General features: G+C 45.5%; 1 protein-coding gene across 1 annotated transcript in view; it reads right to left on the bottom strand.

Annotated features, from left to right (window-relative positions):
• COX10 (cytochrome c oxidase assembly factor heme A:farnesyltransferase COX10) overlaps positions 1-20,760 on the bottom strand; it is a 128,515-nt gene that overhangs the window by 18,598 nt on the left and 89,157 nt on the right. Inside the window, exon 5 of the mRNA XM_080678290.1 lies at positions 14,545-14,615. Coding sequence (XP_080534416.1) covers positions 14,545-14,615 — 71 coding nt within the window. The remainder of the gene's footprint in view (positions 1-14,544; positions 14,616-20,760) is intronic.

Genomic DNA, 20,760 nt, shown 5'->3' with positions numbered 1-20,760 from the left:
CTGCATACCTACAGCAGTTGGTATGATGGCCTTCATTAAGAACAGAGAAATTAATGTCTCTGTGAGTGGTTCTCCCTGGAGTACCACTGGAGAAAATGTATACAGGAAAGATCAGAAAAGCAGGTGCATGGGGCATGATGACATTGCAAAAACATTCTAATTTTTAATAAAATAGAACAAATGTGTGAATAAGGAAAACAGTCCTATTTGATGTGGGGTTGGGGGAGGAGGACGGTGTCAGAAAAAAAAGTCTAATAATTTTCTTGAAGTAAAAAAACAATTTGTATTCATTCACTCACTCATGCAAATAGGTTTATGGCTCATGCTGAGGGTTGAGTGATGACCTATTTCCAACTCATATCCAAAACGGAATTACATTTTAAATTGCGGCATCTTTCCACCGAGCATCAATGCCTGAGATCCTTCCCCGTCCGCCTTTCCTGCCCCAGGCTACTGCGGGAAGAAACTAATAGACTATGAGGGAGGGGAAATTTGTCAACACATTTCTATGAATTATTTATTCCTCTTTTAAAACATAATACTTCTTTGCTTACTAAACACCAATCCTTAGTTAGCCTGATCAAAGTGGAATTTTCTATAAAAATTAGGAACAAATGAGAATAAATATACAAGTTTTAAAATTTGATTTCTATTTATTGCACTTAATAAATGTAATTTAAATTGCCTGACTTTTAAAATAACTTGCTGGAGAAATGTGGCCTTTCTGTTTAAGCAACGTGTCAGAGAGGGCTAAGAAATGTTATGTTAAACCAATAAAGCTTTATATTTTAAGCAGCTCTGCAGGTAATTGGTTTACACAAAAATTAATCTCATACTTCTGGCCCATTATTTCAGCACAAATGATTTTTTAATTACAAAATAAAATTTCCTTTCTTTAAAAACAAAAGAAAACCCCAAACCTTAATCAAAGATAACTACTCTAAAAACATCTTCCCACACTCTTTATTAGGAATCTTCTATTTCTGAAGAAGTCTCAAGTGATAGGTACTGTAGGCAGCAGAGGACTGATGGAAATTCGCAATTTAAGGAATGTAGGAAGAAAGAGAGGACACGAAATATATTTTAAAAGAAAATTGATTACAGCAATGCTTGAAAAGCCATCAATTACATTAAAATGATGGCAACCTGCTTAAAAGTTAAATGTCTAAACATGTTAAAAAGAAATTCAAGAATAAGGAAGTATTTTGGGCATGATTATACTCAAACATGGGAACTGTGCATTATATTAGAAAAACTTTCTTCAAGGAAAAAAACAAAGCAGGTCTGAGCTGATGAGTTTTTTAAAATTACAGGCATCTTATTAATCTAAGAGGGAGATAAAAAAAAAAAAAAAAAGCTATGATGACACCCCACTGCTGACCTCCGAGGTCCAGCCTTCTAATTCAGGAGGAAGCGATGGGGACTCTTGACGTCTGTGACATCAATTCAGTTTACATTTCGGGTCAGCAATGCACAAAGGGAAGACTGGGAAGGCAGAGGTTCTCAGAGGGGAGACTCCCATCATTCGATCCACCCATGACAGTCATCTCCGGCCAGCGGTCTAGGCTAAGGATTCCTCACAGCGCCTGGTGCTTGCTCGGGACCACCTCTGGAGGCCTCTACGGTCCCAGCTCCGTGACCCCTGTACATTTGTTTCCCATTCCTGGCTGAGCCAATGGCTTCATTCTCTAGCTCCCTCCCTTTTAATTTACAAGATTCTACGTAAAAAAAAAAAAAAAAAAAAAAAAGAAAAAAAAAAGAAAAAAAAAATCAAAACATTGGGGGGTGAGGGCATGTATGGGAGTGGGGTGGAGGGGGCAATGGTAAGATATGTACACATATAATACCTTAATAAAAAAAAAAAGCAAAAAAAAAATAGCAGCTCAGTTCAACCTACATAAGATGTAGGCACAGTAACTCCATCTCCTGTACCCACTCAGGACCGGGCCTTGGTGTAAGGCAATGTGTGCAAACACAGACATCACAGGGCCCAGGCTGGCGATAGAAAGGAGTAAAAAGTGGGCCTACTGAAAAAAAAATTAGAGTGGTGAGGACTGTGGGAACTGCTATTCAGGTTTGGCTGGCCGATACCCTGGAGAAATGGTGCCAAGAAACCCAGAACTCCGGGGTTTTATGTTAAATTTTTCTATTTTTAAGTGTTGGCAAATGTAGAACAGCACAGCAGGCCAAACAAAAAGTGCCTCTTCAGGACTTGGCCCGCTGCTGTGGCCTGCAGCCCTGGTCCAGGTGCCAGAGCTCCCTGCGCCCTGCACCAGCCCCTCTGCCCAAGAACTCACGCGGCCTCCCCACCTCACCTCCCAATAGTCCCCCGTCTTTCATGGGAGCATTTCCTCCTCATCCTCTAAGCATCAGCCTAGATATCAAACAAGCCCTCCCAGAATACCTTCCCTGGGCCTTTCTCCTCCTCGCCTCCCTGCCCTCCCCACCCACCTCTTCAGCACTGTACTCTGCACATTTCTACAGTCCCTGTACCCAAGACGGGCTCAGAATGTTGCTGAAACAAACCTTTACCAACCATGCAAACGAGAGCACTGTCTTCACGCACCAGCTCACATAACACCGATCAGTGAGAAGAGCATTTGATCATCATGTTACTTTAAAAGAGAAGGAACTAAAGTGAAAGGACATTAGACCAAATAGCTCCGGATTAGTAAAAGGTGTTTCTGCTACGACTTGTTTCTCAAGTGGCTACAAATGATCAATTTCGTTACTATGATATGATAAGTAATTCTTTATATTTATATTAGAGGCCCAGTGCATGAAATTCGTGCACGGGGGCTGGGTCCCTCAGTCCGACCTGCACCCTCTCCAATCTGGGGGCCCTCAGGGGAGCCCTCTCCAATCGGGGAGCCCTGACGGCTTAGGCCCACTTCCCATGGTTCTTTGCTCTCTGTGGGGCCTGGCCGCTCTGTGCCCGCTGCCCAGAGGCTCTCCGCGGCCAGGGCGGGACACTTGCCTCATTGTGGGCTTGATCCCCAGTTGGGGGCGTGCAGGAGGCAGCCGACTGGTGATTCTCTCTCACCGATGATGTTTCTGTCTCTCTCTCCCTCTCCCTTCCTCTCGGAAATCAATGAAAATATATTCAATTAAAAAAAGAAGAAGAAGAAGAATGAATAAAACAAAGCGAAAAACAGCCATTCTCTGGATCATTGTCCCAACCCCTTAAGATTCTGCTTCCCGGCAAGTGTGGACAGTTTGGCTTAAGTAAACTCATAGAAGTTCTCTACAGGTTTGAATGTTTTTACATGAACATGACGTATACAGCTGCTGGTTTCTGAGGGCGAGGCAACAAAATCAGTCCATGAGGTCTGCTGTGAAACTGTAGAGGAGTCTGTTTTTGCTGTCAAAAGCCAGGTCACCCTTAGAAAGAGTGTAGAAAACCGGAAATGGTATTTACAAAGAGAAAACAGACAGAAGTGAACAGAGGGATGCTCCCGCACTCTTTTCCACCCAGACAGGCCAGTTTTCTCAAACATCCTCTCTCCCTGAAGTTGGTGAGCTGTGGCCTAAGGGTGGGGGAGTCAGAGAAGCCCGAGGCGAGGCGAGGTCTGAGGCTCTGACATCACAGGAGAGCTTTCTGCATTTGAATGAAGCCTTGGAGTGAGATCCTTTGGAATGAATCACCCTGTCCTCCTCTCCTCACACTTGCTCCCTACCCCACCCCCTACTCCCTGAGCCCAGGATCTGTCTGCTCCCAGCTGCCTCCCTGGAACATGATGGGTGCAGGTGGATCCCAGAGAGTGGGCACTGCTCCCCACAGCAGCACCCAGCTCCGGAGGGTGCCAGCACCCTGCAGCCTGTGGTGCTGCGGTCCCAGGGACAGCAACACCCAGCAATGGCGGGTCCTTAGCCTCCTTCCAGACACAGGAGGAAAGACAACCTAAGCAGCAAGCCTAAGCAGCAAGCCTAAGGGATGCCCGGGAGGGATGTGCTTGCCGAGCTTCCATGTAGAAGGCCATGCGTGTGCGCTGCCCAGAAACGCTCCAGGGCTGAAGCGGGACACTTGCCTCCAAGCAAGTGTCCGGGCCCTGCTGCTCCGCTGCGGGGGCGGAACGCTTGCCTCTTCGCTGCGGTGACGAAGCAAGCATTCTGCCAGGCCACACACGTTGCCTGCTCTCAGTTGCCACCCCCCCTGCCCCAGGACTGGGGGGACTCTGGAGGGCTGAGGGGACTGGGCGCTGCCATCTTGTGGCTATGGGTGCCACCATCTTTGTGATGGAGTGACAGTTAATTTGCATATTACCCTTTTATTAGATAGGATTTATTAAAATACCCAACTATTTTATGATTATAAGAAGGGTCATGAGAACTGAAGAACCTCCATCTTAGGATTACTGTCAACAAATGCTCACACGTCACGATGCTTCAGAATAATCATAAATGCTCTCTCCTCTCTGACCTGGAAGATGCCTTTCAGCACTCCTCTCCTTCACCCCCCCATGACAACTAGGCCGGAATGACCTGCACAAAACCTTGTTGTTGACTCATTTTGTGGCTCATAACCTTGAATGATAAGGACAAAATTCTCTACGTCAGCACCACTATGATTAAGTCGAGACAAAATTTGTTCTTCTTGTCACTTCAAATGACTAGCTAACAGTAAAAACAGAAACTCCTATACTTATAAAATGTTTACGTTCTTATTATTTGCAATCTATCCAGGAGGAAGCGATGGAGACTAATTACAACAACCTCAGGAGTGGTGCCGAGCGGCAGCTTGGCCCAGCAGGTCTGCGAGGCCAGTGTGACCGCCGATGACTAATGTTCACAGCTCCCCCGCAGCCCGCAAAACGTTTACATTTGCTTAAGTGCTTACTGGTAAAACCTTCAGTAAATTTGAAAAATGTCTCCTGCAAATCCCTATAATACTTAGGCTAAACCCTGTTCTTTGCGTTAATAATGCCAGCTAAATAATCCATTTCATTTTGAAAACTCAATCTTTGTCATTCATGAAATACCAGGTATTGGCCGACCCCAATTCCAAGTGTTTAAATTTCTCCTCTAAGTAACCTTTCACTCTGCCTATCGCTCTATCTCCTGCTTACAGCCCACACCCAAAGCTCAGAAGCTATGGATCACTCCCATCTGATCCATTAAGTTGGAAAAACTAATGCTGACATGTATTATTTCCCTGTCAACATCGCCAAGCTGAAAAACAGCTAATCAAAGGAGATGTAAAGAAAATAAACATGTTTTAAAATAACTAGGAAGATGGCCCAGCGCAGGCCCCTCCTCAGGAAGCTCCCCCTGGCCAGGCTGTCCTTGCCTGCCGTCTCTCTTTCTGACCTCTCAGAGAACTTCGTGTTTGTGCCAACTCATTCATTTCATTCACTACATGTTTATGGGCTCCTCTGTCCTGTCTGCTAAGCATTTTATGCATCTGGCTAATTTTTTTCACTGCGATTATAAGCCTACTGAGCATTATAAAAACAGAACAGACAGTGCTGGTAACGTTATAGGTAATCAATACATTCTTAATGAATTGAATTAGACAAGGGAATTATTAATTCTAAAATATATAGAAGAGACATTAAGCTTTGACATTCTTAAGAAAGATGAATATTAATTAGGATAGACCAGAAAAAAAGATTACTTAAAAAAATACATGTGTAAAATACATTACAAATTTAAGTCTGAGGGACTTCAATTTAGATAAAGATGACAGACCAAAAACAGAGACATAAAACAGAAAATTTCCACTTTGAAAGAACCAGGACACAGTCCAAATTTCCCGAGAACTGCAGGGAAGGCTGGGAGAGGACACATACCTCTGTATGTCTGAGGCAAGAGGACTCAGTTAATGCTAAATTTAAGAATTTCTACCTTTGACTGCAAACCACGGAAGAACTGGATGTAAAGTGTGTGTACTGGGGTGGAAGCTGGATCGTAGCTGGATAAGTAAGTGAATCAGGGCCTGAGACCACACCTGGCTGAGTGCAAGCTCCCCTCCGCAGAAGCAGCCCTGGCAGGAGCAGGGGTAGCCTTGGGTGCTCTGTCCCCACACCCTTTCCATTGCCACAGGGACTGACTGCACCAGGAATGAAATGTCTGGCCCGAGCCGAGCCATCCCATTTTCTCTCGAAGGTTTTGGAACGGGACAGAGGACTCAGCTGGAAGACCTTGGGGCTACGGCTGAGGTCACCAAGTTGATGAAGTGTCAGTTTATGTGAAAGTGGGTCAGAAGAGCCAATCAGAGAGAGAATGAAGGGCAAGTACAGAGAGAAGCAGAGGTGCACAGTGAGGGGGAATCAAGGAATGGTGTACGGGCCACTCCTAGCAATCTGCCTCAAAAAGAGAAGAGAAGAAAGCTGACTAGTAGACTTTTCTCAGGACAGAAGACCACTTGTTCAAATGCTGTCTGAAGAAAAGGACCCACTGGGGCTGTGGGGCTGAAGAGGCACCGAGAGACCCCAGGGTGAGGCTGAGCAGCACACCTGCTCCAGGCAAGCTGGTCCCAGGTCTTAGGCACACAGAACGTAAGGCAAAAATGGGCCCTACAGGCCTATAAGCCCCCACAACTTCCCAAACAGGTGTTCGATTCTGGCAGCTATAATCTTAGGAAGAACTAGTGGGGACTTTCACTTGTACCTACACCTCGTTGTCACCCGCCCTCATGGCCACCCTAAAACTACTAAATCCTTCTTATCCCATTAGCCAAAGCTGCAAGTACCACAGAGCTTCCTGAAGTGGAGGAGTTCGAGGAACTGGGTGCTGGCGTGATACACAGGGTGAAAGGAAGGAAGTTACTGGTGAGGATGTAAGAACGGCAGAGAAATGTGAGATGCCAGACAAACCACATCTAGATTTTGCCTGTGACTAGTCCTACTACCACGCATGTGTCCATTGTGCCAGCAGCGGGGACTCTCTGGCTGGGCTGCTGTGGTGCTTACACTCAGCCGCAGGGCAGATGCAGTGGTTTGGCTCCAAGTGTACAGGCTCAGCCCTGGGGTGAGGAGCCAGGCCAGAGGCAAAGCAGCGCCACCCTGACTCTCTGGGGCACTTCTCTCCAGACGTCCTCAGATGTAGACACTGGAGCAAGTGGTGCCTAATGCGCCTGACTCCGAGCTTATCCACGTGTATCCGGGGGCTTCTGGAGTGATGTGAGGGGCAATGAGCTCAAATCCACCAAGTGGCCTCCAGCCATTAAAGACTGATAAATAATTCTACCACCCAGGCCCAGAGCTGACGTAAAAAGCAGAAAGCTACAGGGTCAAGTGTTTCCATAGGAATCCCATTTGGTAAATGGAAGCTGCAGAAGGATGATTCTATTAACCACCTGCAATCATTGTAAAACCCTAGACTAGACAGAGTAACTAATAACTTCATGTCCCTGCAAAGTCGGGATGAATTTAAATCTGAAAAAGCAGTATTTCTCCAGGTAGTTGATAAGGGAGACAACCTTTTCCTTCCTTCCTTTCTTCTATTTTTCTTTTACTGTGATACTTTATTTTTTAAAAATATATTTTTATTGATTTCAGAGAGGAAGGGAGAGGGAGAGAGAGACAGAAACATCAATGATGAGAATCATTGATCTGCTGCCTCCTGCACGCCCCACATCGGGAATAGAGCCCACAACCTGGGCTTGTGCCCTGACCGGGAATCGAACCATGACCTCCTGGTTCATAGGTAGATGCTCAGCCACTGAGCCATGCTGGCCAGGCTACTGTGCAACTTTAGACATACAGAATTGGCATTTTATGTAGGTAATAAAGAGATAAAGTACTGCCCTCTGAATTTTCCTTGGGGAAATTAAACAAATTACAATGTAATTTTATAGATTTTATTCTCATTAAATGGTATTTTAGTTGTAAAGATTTTCCCCTTTGATTCTCAAAAAATTATAGAAAATTTCTGTTGCCTAAATATAAAAGGTATGTTTATATTGTAATTGACTATTTCAAAAAGTCAATGACCTTACTATTCCTTTATTATATATATTCAATGTCATTTTCTCCATCATCTGAAACAATACAAACAAATGGCAGCAGCCCCATCAAAGGAGAGGCAGGCAGCCCAAGACTGGCAATCAAGTGCGATGGGCCAGATGCTCGTGCATCTTTTGAAGAGCTGCAGTCTATGGAGTTTATTTAGGTCAGTCCTAAGGTGGATATGTATTATACTCAAAATTTCCTACAAAGTCTCCCAAAGTCATCCATAAATGACACATAAGGTTATGTGTATACAATTCCATAAAGAAAGAAAGAAAAAATAACTGCATCCACTAAAGTTTGAGAATCACTGAGTTACGTAAAAAGGGGGAACAAAAGAAAAGTCTACATTTAGTGGCTGGGCATTCACAGCGCCTGCTGTTGGCCTGACTCTCGGGAGGAGATGGAGAATTCTAAAGGGCACATCCCTGCAGGGTCTCGCCATTCTGCCTGATTAACCTCGAGTACTTCTGCTGCGTTGGTTGTGAGGATTTGACTGGCCTGGGCTGCATCTCCTCGGGGTCAAGTTCTCATGTCCCCTTTGCTGTTCTGCCTTATGATGAATTTTGTGGTCCCTATACAAAGAGCTGCAGAATTTAAGGAAGGTAGACATACAAGCAGAAGGTATAGAAATACTCTTTAAGGAACAAACGTTGCAGAGGAGAGAAAAGGCAGAGGCTCGGGGGGAGGGGCAGAGTTCATTTGTGGAGACCAGTGATCCATGGGAAATGTGTTGGAAAGCAGGCACAATTTAACTGAACTTGTACGCAACAGGGGCCGGCCTCAATTCTGAACTGATGGACAGCAAGACTTCACCTCTGCCGTGTCCACCTGGTCCAAGCTGTCAAGAGCTCCCGCTGGACCTGTGGCAGGTTTCTGCTCACTCCTGGGACCCAACAGTCCCCTGTGCAGAGCACGCGCTCTCTGCCTTGGCAGAGCTCCCGCAGTGTGGTAATCAGAGCAGAGGACACAGACGGGATGTGTGCTAAGGGGTGCTCTGACAGGGGCGCTCAAGGAACAGAGACAAAACACCCACCACCACCTTACCCGAGCATGGAGATAGCTGTCCCTTCCAGAGGAAGGAACACTCGGCATAAAACCCAGCCAGGCAGTGAAAGGGCAGGTGAGCACACCTGGTGGAGACGAGAGAAAGCATGGCCCTTCAGTGACAACACCAGCAGTTCCACTCAGTCACAACATAAGGAAGAGGATGAAAGAGAAAAGTGAGCAGAGTGGGGATGAGGCGGGAGGACAGGAAGGATCAGACCCTGAAAGGCCTGCTATGATACAGTGAAGAATTTAAAATAAGAATTTATCTTAAATATATTTAGGAAACCCTGAAGTTTTAAGACAGAAATGTGATTGTTTAAGGAACCCCTATCTGCCAGCTGAGTGGGAGGGAAGAGAAGGGTTTGAGAGAAGGAGAGGCCCAGCTGGAATGCTGTTGTAACAACCAGCAGGGAACTGCGGATGGTCCGAGAATGCAGCATGGGCCAGGGCGCAGACTGTGGGTGACGGAGGGGCCTGAAAAGACATGGCTCATAGGATAATCAGGTGAAGGGAATAAAAGGAAAAGAACATCCAGAACGACTTTTAGGCGCCTGACTTTCTAATGTAAATTAAAGGAGTCTGGGAAGGCACAGCCAGGGCAGCTCATTCTTCCTCATCCTTTGGTTCAAGTTTTAAGACACCACGCCCTCCCAGCCACCCCTGACTCCTCAGTCTGGGTTAAGTTCTCCGCCTGTGCCCCCATCACTTGGCACACCCCTATCCTAGTATTCACCACGTACCGCTGGTGTCAAGCGCAGGCCTGGCTGGCAGGCGTACTGAAAACACACACTGTTGAGTGGAGGAACCTTTGCAGGTACTCAGTGTCCTCATGCATGCACACTGCCATCTCCTCAGGTAATGCTAAGAGGATGGAGACAGTGTCCTTTATCTCTTAGGAAGCTTAGCAACCAGCACACTTCTCTACAGGGACAACACCCTCCATAAGGGCCCAATGATGACAGCATGAATGAAGACTCAGGAACCACCTACCTTCCACTGCGGCTGGGCCCACTCAAGCATGATAATGCAAACAAGTAACTTTTCCTTTCCAAGCTCTCTGGTTTGCCAAGTGTTTTGCTTTCTTCCCCCTCTCCCTGGAAACTAATCTGACTTGCCTGATAAACATGGAAATATTTATTTTAAAGCAAATTTTGAAAACAGATAACAGTTCTGAAAACAACGCTACATTTCTCTAGAGTTTGAAACTCATTCCTCAACAATGAACTTGTATTTAGAGGATTTTATTGCTCTTACTGTTATCCCTACAACAATGTTATGTATGAGAGGAACATGGTTGGAATTTTGACCCCTATATGTGAGAAAGTGGTGGTGTGGAAAGATTAATTCAATGGCTTGCCCATGCTTAGAGTCACCTAAATTTTTAATTTCCATATGAAGAATATCTGAAGACTGAGATGTTTTCTAGTACATACATTTTTAAAAGTTGCAAGTTAACTTCCTCCAGGCACCAAGTTAAAATTGGATTACACCAAATCTGACTGTCTGATAAGAAGGTGAGCTTCTCTGATACTCATCTTCATTATATTACACGAATGCGATTTCTTCAGTGGGTTTCCTCACCTTCAATATAAGTTACCGATATGTGACATATGCAATCTCAGGTGTGTTCTTTGCCAGAGCATAAAAGGGAGCTCTAAGCCCAACTTTCCTCAAAACAATCACTCAGAGCCATGACATTTTTGCCAGAAACATCCAAACAAGTCAGCTGATCTTATTCATCTTTTCCAATTTATAAGAAAACATGAAGATACTGAGTATCACTTTTAAAAAGCAATTCAAAGACGTCTGCATTGCATTGTCTACCTACAAACTGATTTAGATACATCATACTTTCCATTTATGTATTTCTTCCTCTTTTGTGCAAAATAACCAATTGGAATTTGTATGAAATAGCCTTAAAAATAAGGAAATTCTATGATCACAATCATCACCATCAGATGGCATATAGTTATCATCCAAACTGGACACTGTTGAGAGTGAGGGGGATGCTATCAATAATTCTGCGGGGCCCAGCCGATGTGGCTTAGTGGATGAGTGTCAACCTATGAACCAGGAGGTCACTGTTCGATTCCTAGGCAGGGCACATGCCCGGGTTGTGGACTTGATCCCCGCTGTAGGGTGTGCAGGAGGCAGCCGATCAATGACTCTCTCTCATCATTGATGTTTCTGTCTCTCTCTCTCTCTCTCCTTTCCTCTCTGAAATCAATAAAAATATATCAAAAATAATAATTCTGCTGGGACAATAGGTGTAGGCCAGGAATCTCCTGAGCAAACGCAAATGTATTGCCAACAGATTGAGCACATTTTGCAATCACACCATGTGGCACAGCACTCTCCCTACATCATCTCTTCGATTCTAGCCATCACCTGATACACTCGTAACACTGCACCCTCCCTCCTCTTCCTTCCACTGTCTCAGTTTGACCTGGGACCAGCTACTAGAGATGCATCCTTGGGCTGTTATGCTTGGCCAAGAGCCTCCTATTCCCTCACGGCTTCAGGGCCATAGAGTCTAAATGGTTTTCACTAGGAGCTGTTTGCTCTTTGATATTTTGTCTCTGGCTTGCACCAGGATGCCTTAGAAATCTGCTATTTCTTTGGTCTACGGAATTCAGGAGGACATTCTTCTAATATCATCACCAAGTGTCCCTTCTTATTTTTAAGAAGAGGCAGAAGTCAGGTCTCCCTTGAATGCTGTTTTCTTCTCAGGGACAAGACACTTTTAGAGACAGTTATGTGTAGTCATTAGGAACTCAGGGTGAGCAGTCAAATGGACTAGGCCAAATTTTTGTTCTGTCAGTTATTCATAATTCTTGGACCTGCAGTTTTCTCACTTGAATATTGGGGGAAATGGAACATCATCTTAGGACTAGCAATTGGATGTATGTAGCTGTGATGTTACCAGGAAATGCACAATGAAATGGACAGGCCAACCTTATTAACTACTAGCGGCCTGTTGCATGAAATTCGTGCCCGAGTAGGGTCCTTAGGCCTGGCCAGCGATCAGGGCCAAGTAGGGCCTTCTGGCTGCTGGCCAGGGCCTTCCTTCCAGCTGCCAGCTGCCGGCCGGGGCCTTCCTTTGTTCCAGGCCGCCCCCTCGTGGTCAGTGCAACAGACAGCCAGTGATCGAACTCATGGTCTCCCAGTCAAACTCCCGAGGGGACAATTTGCATATTAGGCTCTTATATATATATATAGATGTGCATTTGATAAGCTTTCATTGTGACCTTATCATTTATCCCAAATTCTATTTTTTGTATCCTTTATTGCCTATTTCTCTATTGAACTATTGCAGTGTTATCTCTCAAATCCTTTCTGGAATAAAGAATAAACTAAACAAGCAAACAAAAGCACTGACTTCTGTGTCAGCACTGCAAGGCCTTCAGTTTGCGCCCACTGAACGTGTGCCATGTCTTTTCGGAAGAGAGGACCAAGAGCTCAGAGCAGGGGCGTGCCAGATGGGTCCACAAGCGCAAAGGGCTCCTCGGGAACATTTCCTTGGGTCCTCAGGAAATCTCAGACCAACTAGTCCAGGCACATGTTTTTTAAATAAAAATTTTCAAAGTAAATTGCAATCACTTGAAAAAGTTAATGAAATTTATTTTCTCCATAAATGTTTATAAATGTCTTTAGAATGGATAGAAACCAAGCTATGTACAAAGGCTGAAATAGTTTTCAATGGCAAAAGACTTTCAAAGATTTCTTTCCCAGACCTACTATACTACTGCCCATCAACAATGACAGGACACACACTTTACATGCCGGATTGTAAATGAAGTCTGTGAAATTGTATAGATTCAACAGGCAACCAGCCCAAGTGAAATGGGGCAGTAAACACACACACACACAAAAAAATTGATAATAAGCTGGCTATCCTGTGCGCTTAAATGTCCAATAGCCACTGTGAATGTGAGAACCACCAAAGCTGAGAAATAAATATTAACGGATAGTCTGTAAGACTTTCTAGTGCACCCCTATTGCCATCCACTCATAACACATCTGTGTAGTGATAGTAATTCACTGATTTATAATACACACTAACTGACAAGATATAAAGTCTTCAGTTAGTGTAAGACTTCTGCCCCAGACTCTTAACATCTCCTTGTACATAGTTAATAAAATACATCCTACATATAAAAATAAGTTTGAGTCTGTGTCCTAGCCTATAGTTTGCTCTATAAAACAGCAATTAAGGTTATCATGCAAACGAAAAGGTGAAGTTATGAGACTAACAATTGTACCGTAGCCTCTGTCTTTGACCACCCCCAGGCCACGTGCTGCCCTGGGAGTGCTGTGCATGCTGCTCTCCCATGGGCAGGGAAGGACCACACTGGACAAAGTAAGGTAAGCTCCTAGGAGTCCGGCTGGCTTTCATCTGATCATGCTATATGCCTGAGGACCACTTCCTGGGTCTATCCCGTAATCCCACTGGTTCTAAAGAAGAGGACAATGTGACTGAGGAAAAGTGACTGAAAAGAATTTCCAAAGAAGTAAGAACCTGACTGTGACTTAACCTGTGGTGAGAGCAGCTTTTAGCATTTGAGATGAGTTACAGAATTTGCATTCTTCCACCTAAAACAACTTGTCTCAAATGAAAGTACTGTGACATTTTCTAACTATAATCACAGCAGGAAGCATTATTTATATTCCAAAAGGGAAATAAAATAGAAGTAGATGAGATTTCTGTTCTTACATACTTTCATCTGGCTTTATTGCTCTTTTCAATAAAATGGTATTTTAAATTCAATAAGAATGGTATGGCTAAAAACAGTTAATATTAAGAATCATTTTTACAGACTCACTGCCTATACCTGCATTTCTTTCCTTTATTGTGTTAGTTAACATGTGTGGTTATTTGATCCCCAATGGACGGGAAGCTCCATGAGGGCACTGCCTGGACCCAGGAAGAGAGGCCTCACTGCCTTAGGATAAACCATTTAGCTCTTTTTATTCTTCTCAGCTGAGGATACTCTATTGGATTAAAAATATTTTAAATGCCAGTTTCAAGGTCTCCAGAAAGTGAAAGATTTAATTATTAATCATTAGTGATATTAAAATATTTATATGCCTTTTAGTTCTACTTAAATGAATTCAGTGAAAAGGAGAGTAATGGAGGCAGTAATTTACTTGGCATATAACAGCATTATCAGTTCATGTGAAAAAATAAGGCTTCAGACATAACTTTCTTCTGTGACCCCATATGGATGTGTGGGAAATCATTTGTGTTAACGGAATGATTTTGCTTAGAGCCACTGTAAGTGAAAGCAGTTCATGTCTCAAAATTGAACTGAATAGGAAGTCTACTGCATGAGTTACCCCCACAACAAAACTGTAAATCTTAGATCCACTCAAAGTGTTCTGTATACATTTTGTTTAGAGTTAAGAGTACGATGTATCCCAACCGATATGTCCCTTAGGGGTGTGTTATTTTTAATTCACGACTCAAGGCAAAGATCGGGGAATGATTTGGGGTGAGTAAGCAAAGGGATGTTCTGCAATGTGAGACTTATATTCATGATTTTACCTGATCTGCCCACGAACCAGAGGTCTGTTCTTTGTCCTATTCATGTTTGAATCAAACGGCACCTCAAAAAACTGCAAAGAAGTTGAAAAAAGATAAAAAACATTAACTATAAAGTGAAACAATTCTCTTCTGCTTTAGTTCTATAAATTTCCCACAGTAATTCTCCACAGTGAATTTCACTTAACTTTGATGGTACACATTAACCCTGTTGGTACTATCTGGAGGAAGAGTTCCCGGAGAGACGCATGTAAACATCATCTGCATTGTCAGGAATATACACAGGTCCTCTGTTATCCACTTTGAAACCACTTAAACATACAGTTGCATTCTTCAAAGCCACTGTTTCAGGTTGGGAGAGGGAGACTTTCATCGTGTTTGACAAAAGCATGGCTTTGCTACTGCTCTATTTGGAAGTTAAATATGACTGCAAGATGTATCCAAGTGCCAAGCCTACAAGGGTGAACCGTAATGGCCGCGTTGTGTCAGGTTAGCTAAGCCGGACTACGCTGCCCAGAATGCCCGTTCCTGTTTACCTGTAGCTCAGGGACAGCCACAGGAGATGCTGCAGGAGACCTGAGAGGTGGGAAGCAAGTGGCAGCCGTGTTTACGCAGGGAAACTGGGGTAAGGTCAGGCACTATTGCAGTCACACACACGTGTGGATCTGCTGTGTTGCCTGTAGCACTGAGGCTGCAGCTTCCCCAGCTACAGTCAGATCTCCGGCTTCCAACAATCCCTGCTCGTCCACGTCTCCCAATCTTGAGCCGAGTCCCCATGCTGCTCCATGAAGTGCACCAGCTCTTCTGCAGTCCCTGTATCATCTAAGTTGCAGGCTTGGAAGCTTGAGAGACACATGGTGCCATTTGTTTTTAAGAGTTTCAGCTCACCCTTGCAGATTGCAGTCGCTCTCGCTTCCCTCTGCTTTCCTGATGGACGGCTCTGCTTACGTCAGACCAGCACCAGGTACACGTCCAACAACATTCACAGACGCCCACCTCTCAGGACCACACCCCTCACACCACTCCTCGTGGTCCTGACCCCCTCATCAAACCCTAACTGATACAGGCTTCTTCCCATACTTTCAACAAGGCCACTATTTAAATGTATTTAACTTCTCAATATGTTCACTTTATCTAATGATCTAAATGGAAAGCTTCCTGAGATATGTGAATTTATATTCTTTTTAAAAATATATATTTTTTATTGACTTCAGAGAAAGGAAGGGAGAGATAGAAATATCAATGATGAGAGAGAATCATTGATTGGCTGCTTCCTGCACACATCCCCACTGGGGATCGAGCCCGCAACCTGGGCATGTATCCTGACCAGGAATCAAATCATGACCTCCTGGTTCATAGGTTGATGCTCAACCACTGAGCCATGCCAGTTGGGCTGAATTTATATATTCTTGTTAAAGAGAGCTATGCAAATAGTTACTCAAGAAGTAATTTGTTAAATAAATCATCAGTGCAAAAATATGTATGTTTGCAAATCGCCTTACATTCATTTAAAAACAATACATAATTTATGTGTTAAAACATTCTTTGCCTATAAGAATATACAGAGTGGCCAGATTATTATGATCTCTGAACGCATAATAATCTGGCCACTCAGTGTACTTATGTATAAGGGAAAGCTTGCAAATCTTGATATGTCAAGGGACTAGGACAAGGGTGGGCCAACTTTTTGACTCGAGGGCCACAATGGGTTCTTAAACTGGACCGGAGGGCCGGAACAAAAGCATGGATGGAGTGTTTGTGTGAACTAATATAAATTCAAAGTAAAGGAGCGGAGGGGAGAGCAAGAGAACCGGATAGAACAGCCGGATCCGGCCCGCGGGCTGTAGTTTGCCCAAGGCTGGACTAGGAGATAGTGGCCCCCAGCCTCTGGTTAGTAAGTCCTCTGCTTCTTTCTAACTACCCACAATGCAGTTCTTATACATGGAAAAACCTTATTTTAAAATCCCAACTCTGTGGTCAGTCTACACTGAGTGGCCAGATTATTATGCATTCAGAGATCATAATAATCTGGCTACTCAAGTGTGTATTCCTTATTGAATTAGTTCAAATTTCACGTAATTAAAATGTTCGGTCTGTTGACACTCCCTCCCTTCCCAATATTCAAACACATTCTATAGGTATTTCAAATAATCTTTCCTTCATGACCATTAACTCAATTTCACAGAACTAATGAGGATTGCAATGAAAAATAACATTATTTAAATGCTGGTAAGATGTTATTTATATAACACAGAAACTCTTGTATTAATAGCTACCTTGGCAATTCTCAAGTCAGTGTGTGTGTGTACATGCAAGTTCCTAGTTCAGGAATTCTAATGAATTATTTCATCTGGATGAAGAAATATAATATTTTTCTACATTTCTGGCAAATCAGCCACCCAAAGATGGGAACTGAGGGCTAGACTGTGTCAACCGGCCTGCAGGGTGCATCACTTGGCAGCCGCTTCTGTCTCCACGAATGCTAACATTTATCCGGACAAGCAACCTCTGGGTAGAAATACCATGCAACCGAGACTGAGAACTCATTCCAGCGAGGGCTGGGCAATGCTTCCTGGCACCAAGGGGCCAGAGCTCGCCATGTTACTGGATTCTGTTTTTCAGGTATCCTATCTAATAAAAGAGTAATATGCAAATTAACCCTCACTCCGCTACACCCACAAGCCACACCCACCAGCCAATCGGGAGCAAATATGCAAATAAACCCAACCAAGATGGCTACCACCACAGAGAGCAGGAGGGAGGCTTGGGTTTCCCCGACAATGGAGGAAGCCAAGCTTTCTGCCTGCCCTTGCCCGCCTAGGCCTCCACTCAAGGCTACAAAGTTTCAATGACAGAAGATACATAAACTGAAACAGAAATGGCGGCAGCCATGGAGCTGGAAAGAGCAGGAGGCTAGGGTTGCCCCGGGCGATGGAAGAAGCCAAGCTTCTGCAGCCCTGGGCAGCCTAGGCCTCTGCTTAAGGCTACAAAGTTTCAATTATAGAAGATACATAAATCAAAAAAAAAAAATGGCTGCCACCACAGAGCAAGCAGAAGGCTTGACTCTGCTCCAGGCTACAAAGTTTCAATTGTAGAAGATAAATAAACCCCAGATACCAGGGCCTCCTCTTGGGTCACCAGGGGGCGTGGCCGGCCTGCAAACCACCACAGGCCCATTGCTCAGGCTGCCTCACACCCCAAGGGAACCCCCACTCTGATCCGGGACACCCTTCAGGGCAAACCAGCTGGCCCTCACCCATGCACCAGGCCTCTATCCTATTTAATAAAAGTGTAATATGCAGATTGACCATCACTCCAATACACAAGATGGCTGCCCCCATGTGGTCAAAGATCCTGCCCCCATGTGGACACAAGATGGCCACCACAAGATGGCCAGCAAGGGAGGGCAGTTGGAAGGTACCAGGCCAGCAGGGGAGGGCAGTTGGGAGGGACCAGGCCTGCAAGGGAGGGCAGTTGGGGGCGATCATGCCTGCAGGGGAGGGCAGTTAGGGGTGACCAAGCCGGCAGAGGAGGGAAGTTGGGGGCGACCAGGCCTGCAGGGAAAGGCAGTTGGGAGGGACCCAGGCCTGCAGGGGAGAGCAGTTGCGGGGGGGGACCAGGCCTGCAGGGGAAGGCAGTTGGGGGGGACCCAGGCCTGCAGGGGAGAGCAGTTGGGGGGGACTCAGGCCTGCACGGGAGAGCAGTTGGGGGGGACCAGGCCTGCAGGGAAGGGCAGGTAGGGGTGACCAAGCCGGCAGAGGAGGGAAGTTGGGGGCGACCAGGCCTGCAGGGAAAGGCAGTTGGGGGGGACCCAGGCCTGCAGGGGAGAGCAGTTGGGGGTGACTCAGGCCTGCAGGGGAGAGCAGTTGGGGGGGACCAGCCCTACAGGGGAGGGCAGTTGGGGGCGATCAAGCCTGCAGGGGAGAGCAGTTGGGGCGGGGGGGACCCAGGCCTGCAGGGGACAGCAGTTCGGGGGGACCAGGCCTGCAGGGGAGGGCAGTTGGGGGCGATCAAGCCTGCAGGGGAGGGCAGTTAGGGGTGACCAAGCCGGCAGAGAGGGAAGTTGGGGGCGACCAGGCCTGCAGGGAAAGGCAGTTGGGAGGGACCCAGGCCTGCAGGGGAGGGCAGTTAGGGGTGACCAGGCCTGCAGGGGAGGGCAGTTAGGGGCAAACAGGCTGGCAGGGGAGCAGTTAGACATCAATCAGGCTGGCAGGGGAGTGGTTAGGGGGTGATCAGGCTGGCAGGCAGAAGCGGTTAAGGGCAATCAGGAAGGCAGGCAGGCGAGCAGTTGGGAATCAGCAGTCCTGGATTGTGAGAGGGATGTCCGACTGCCCATTTAGGCCCGGGATCGGGCCTAAACGGGCAGTCGGACATCCCTCGAGGGGTCCCAGATTGGAGAGGGTGCAGGCTGGGCTGAAGGACACCCCTCTCCCCCGTGCACGAATTTCGTACACCGGGCCTCTAGTTTTCTATAATGCCTTCTAACAGTTAGGTTTACTGCTTTGGTTTGGATATTTAAACCACATCTTTAAAACACAAACACAGTATATTAGATGAGAAATTTAAACACTTTAGAGCCTATAGTTTGCTTTGGTCTATTCACATTTTTTCCTGTGCTTTATAATAATTTTTTAATAATGTGATTATCATTTCAGTTGGATACAACTATTTCTATAAAAGGAGCGAAGTTACCATTTCCCCATGACTTCGCATGGTATCAGAGGTAACATGCTGAGTGAACCCACCTGGGCAGTGCTCACACCACACTGGTCAAGGCCAGGCGTGTGCTCCATTTGCCTTCTTTTAGAGGCCCTGCTCATTGAGTCCCCAGTGGCCTACTGCCCGGTACCCTTTCTCTGCTTCCCCTTCCCCTGATACAGTGATTGGTTTACCAAGTAGGTGTCTGATTCAAACTGGGCCAATGAGAGTCCTTCCCAGGGATTTTACACACAAAAGCCCAGGACACTATGTCCTCTCTTCTCCTAGGATACAAGGGAAGTGGAGGTGAGACCCAACATTGGCACAAGGACACAGGGAAGTGGAGGTGAGACCCAACATTGGCACAAGGACACAGGGAAGTGGAGGTGAGACCCAACATTGGCACAAGGACACAGGGAAGTGGAGGTGAGACCCAACATTGGCACAAGGACACAGGGAAGTGGAGGTGAGACCCAACATTGGCACAAGGACACAGGGAAGTGGAGGCGAGACCCAACATTGATTCCTTGGGTCAAGTTAGGTCCATGGCTCCCCCTCTGCCCTTTCCAGTTTACATCAACCCTATATGGGTCTACACTTCTTGCCTCCAATGTTCTTATACATGAAGACTAAAAATTTCAAACATCTGAGCAACGTGTTGCACAGAAATGAATACCATGCTTTCTCCATCAGCACACAACTTATTTTCTGTCTATGTTACATTAAAAAAAAAGTTTTTTTCCATGTCTCTTTCTTCATAAAAATCCATCAATCTTTTTGAATTCTTTTCATTTTGAAATTTTTCCCTTTGTATTCAAGTTCACTGCCTCACCATCTTCCTTCCAATCAATCAGATAATCCTTCACATTTCTTGCCTTACAGCAATCCTAACGTCCATTACTCAGGCTCTTGGGTTGCAAATAGCAAAAACAAAGAAACACACAGACAAACAGAAAACAACCCAAACTAGCTCAAATTAAACTGGGGCTATACCTCTTACAACAGGCTGTCTGGCTTTTAGAAATGACTGGATTCTCATTCCAGGCCTTGAATCTGCATAGTGTATTCCTGTACGCCGGCTCTTTCCATGAAGCAGGCGAGACATCACAGGCAGGCCCAGACCCTTCCTCGAGCAACCCGAACAGAAAGGTTGGCTCCCGATGGCTCCACAAGAGAAGTCCAGAGCCACCACGGCCACACACTATTTTGGCCAGGGCACCAGTGACGGTCCAGTGCGCACGGGAAGGGTGTGGGTGGAAAGATACAATGACACAGTTCCCACTAAAGCCACAAGTGTTATTTTTTCTATAAAAAAGAAAAATTCTATTACCAGAAGAAAGTGGGAAGATGTCAAGCAGACAGATGCAGTGAAATTATTTAAAACTCAGAGTAAAGCTGACAGCCCCAAGTCAATTCATTTCTTACGTGTCACACCTACAAAATAGTTTGCCTATCGTGGGAGTATTCTTAGTTTAAGTACCTGTAAGGCATTAATCACTGTAAACAGCCCTAGCTGGTTTG

This window comes from Plecotus auritus (genome assembly GCF_963455305.1).
Source record: "Plecotus auritus genome assembly, chromosome: 7".
In the NCBI taxonomy this organism is placed as follows: Eukaryota; Metazoa; Chordata; class Mammalia; order Chiroptera; family Vespertilionidae; genus Plecotus; species Plecotus auritus.
Note: the sequence above shows the minus strand (reverse complement) of the source record. Positions and strands in the feature narration are given on the sequence as shown.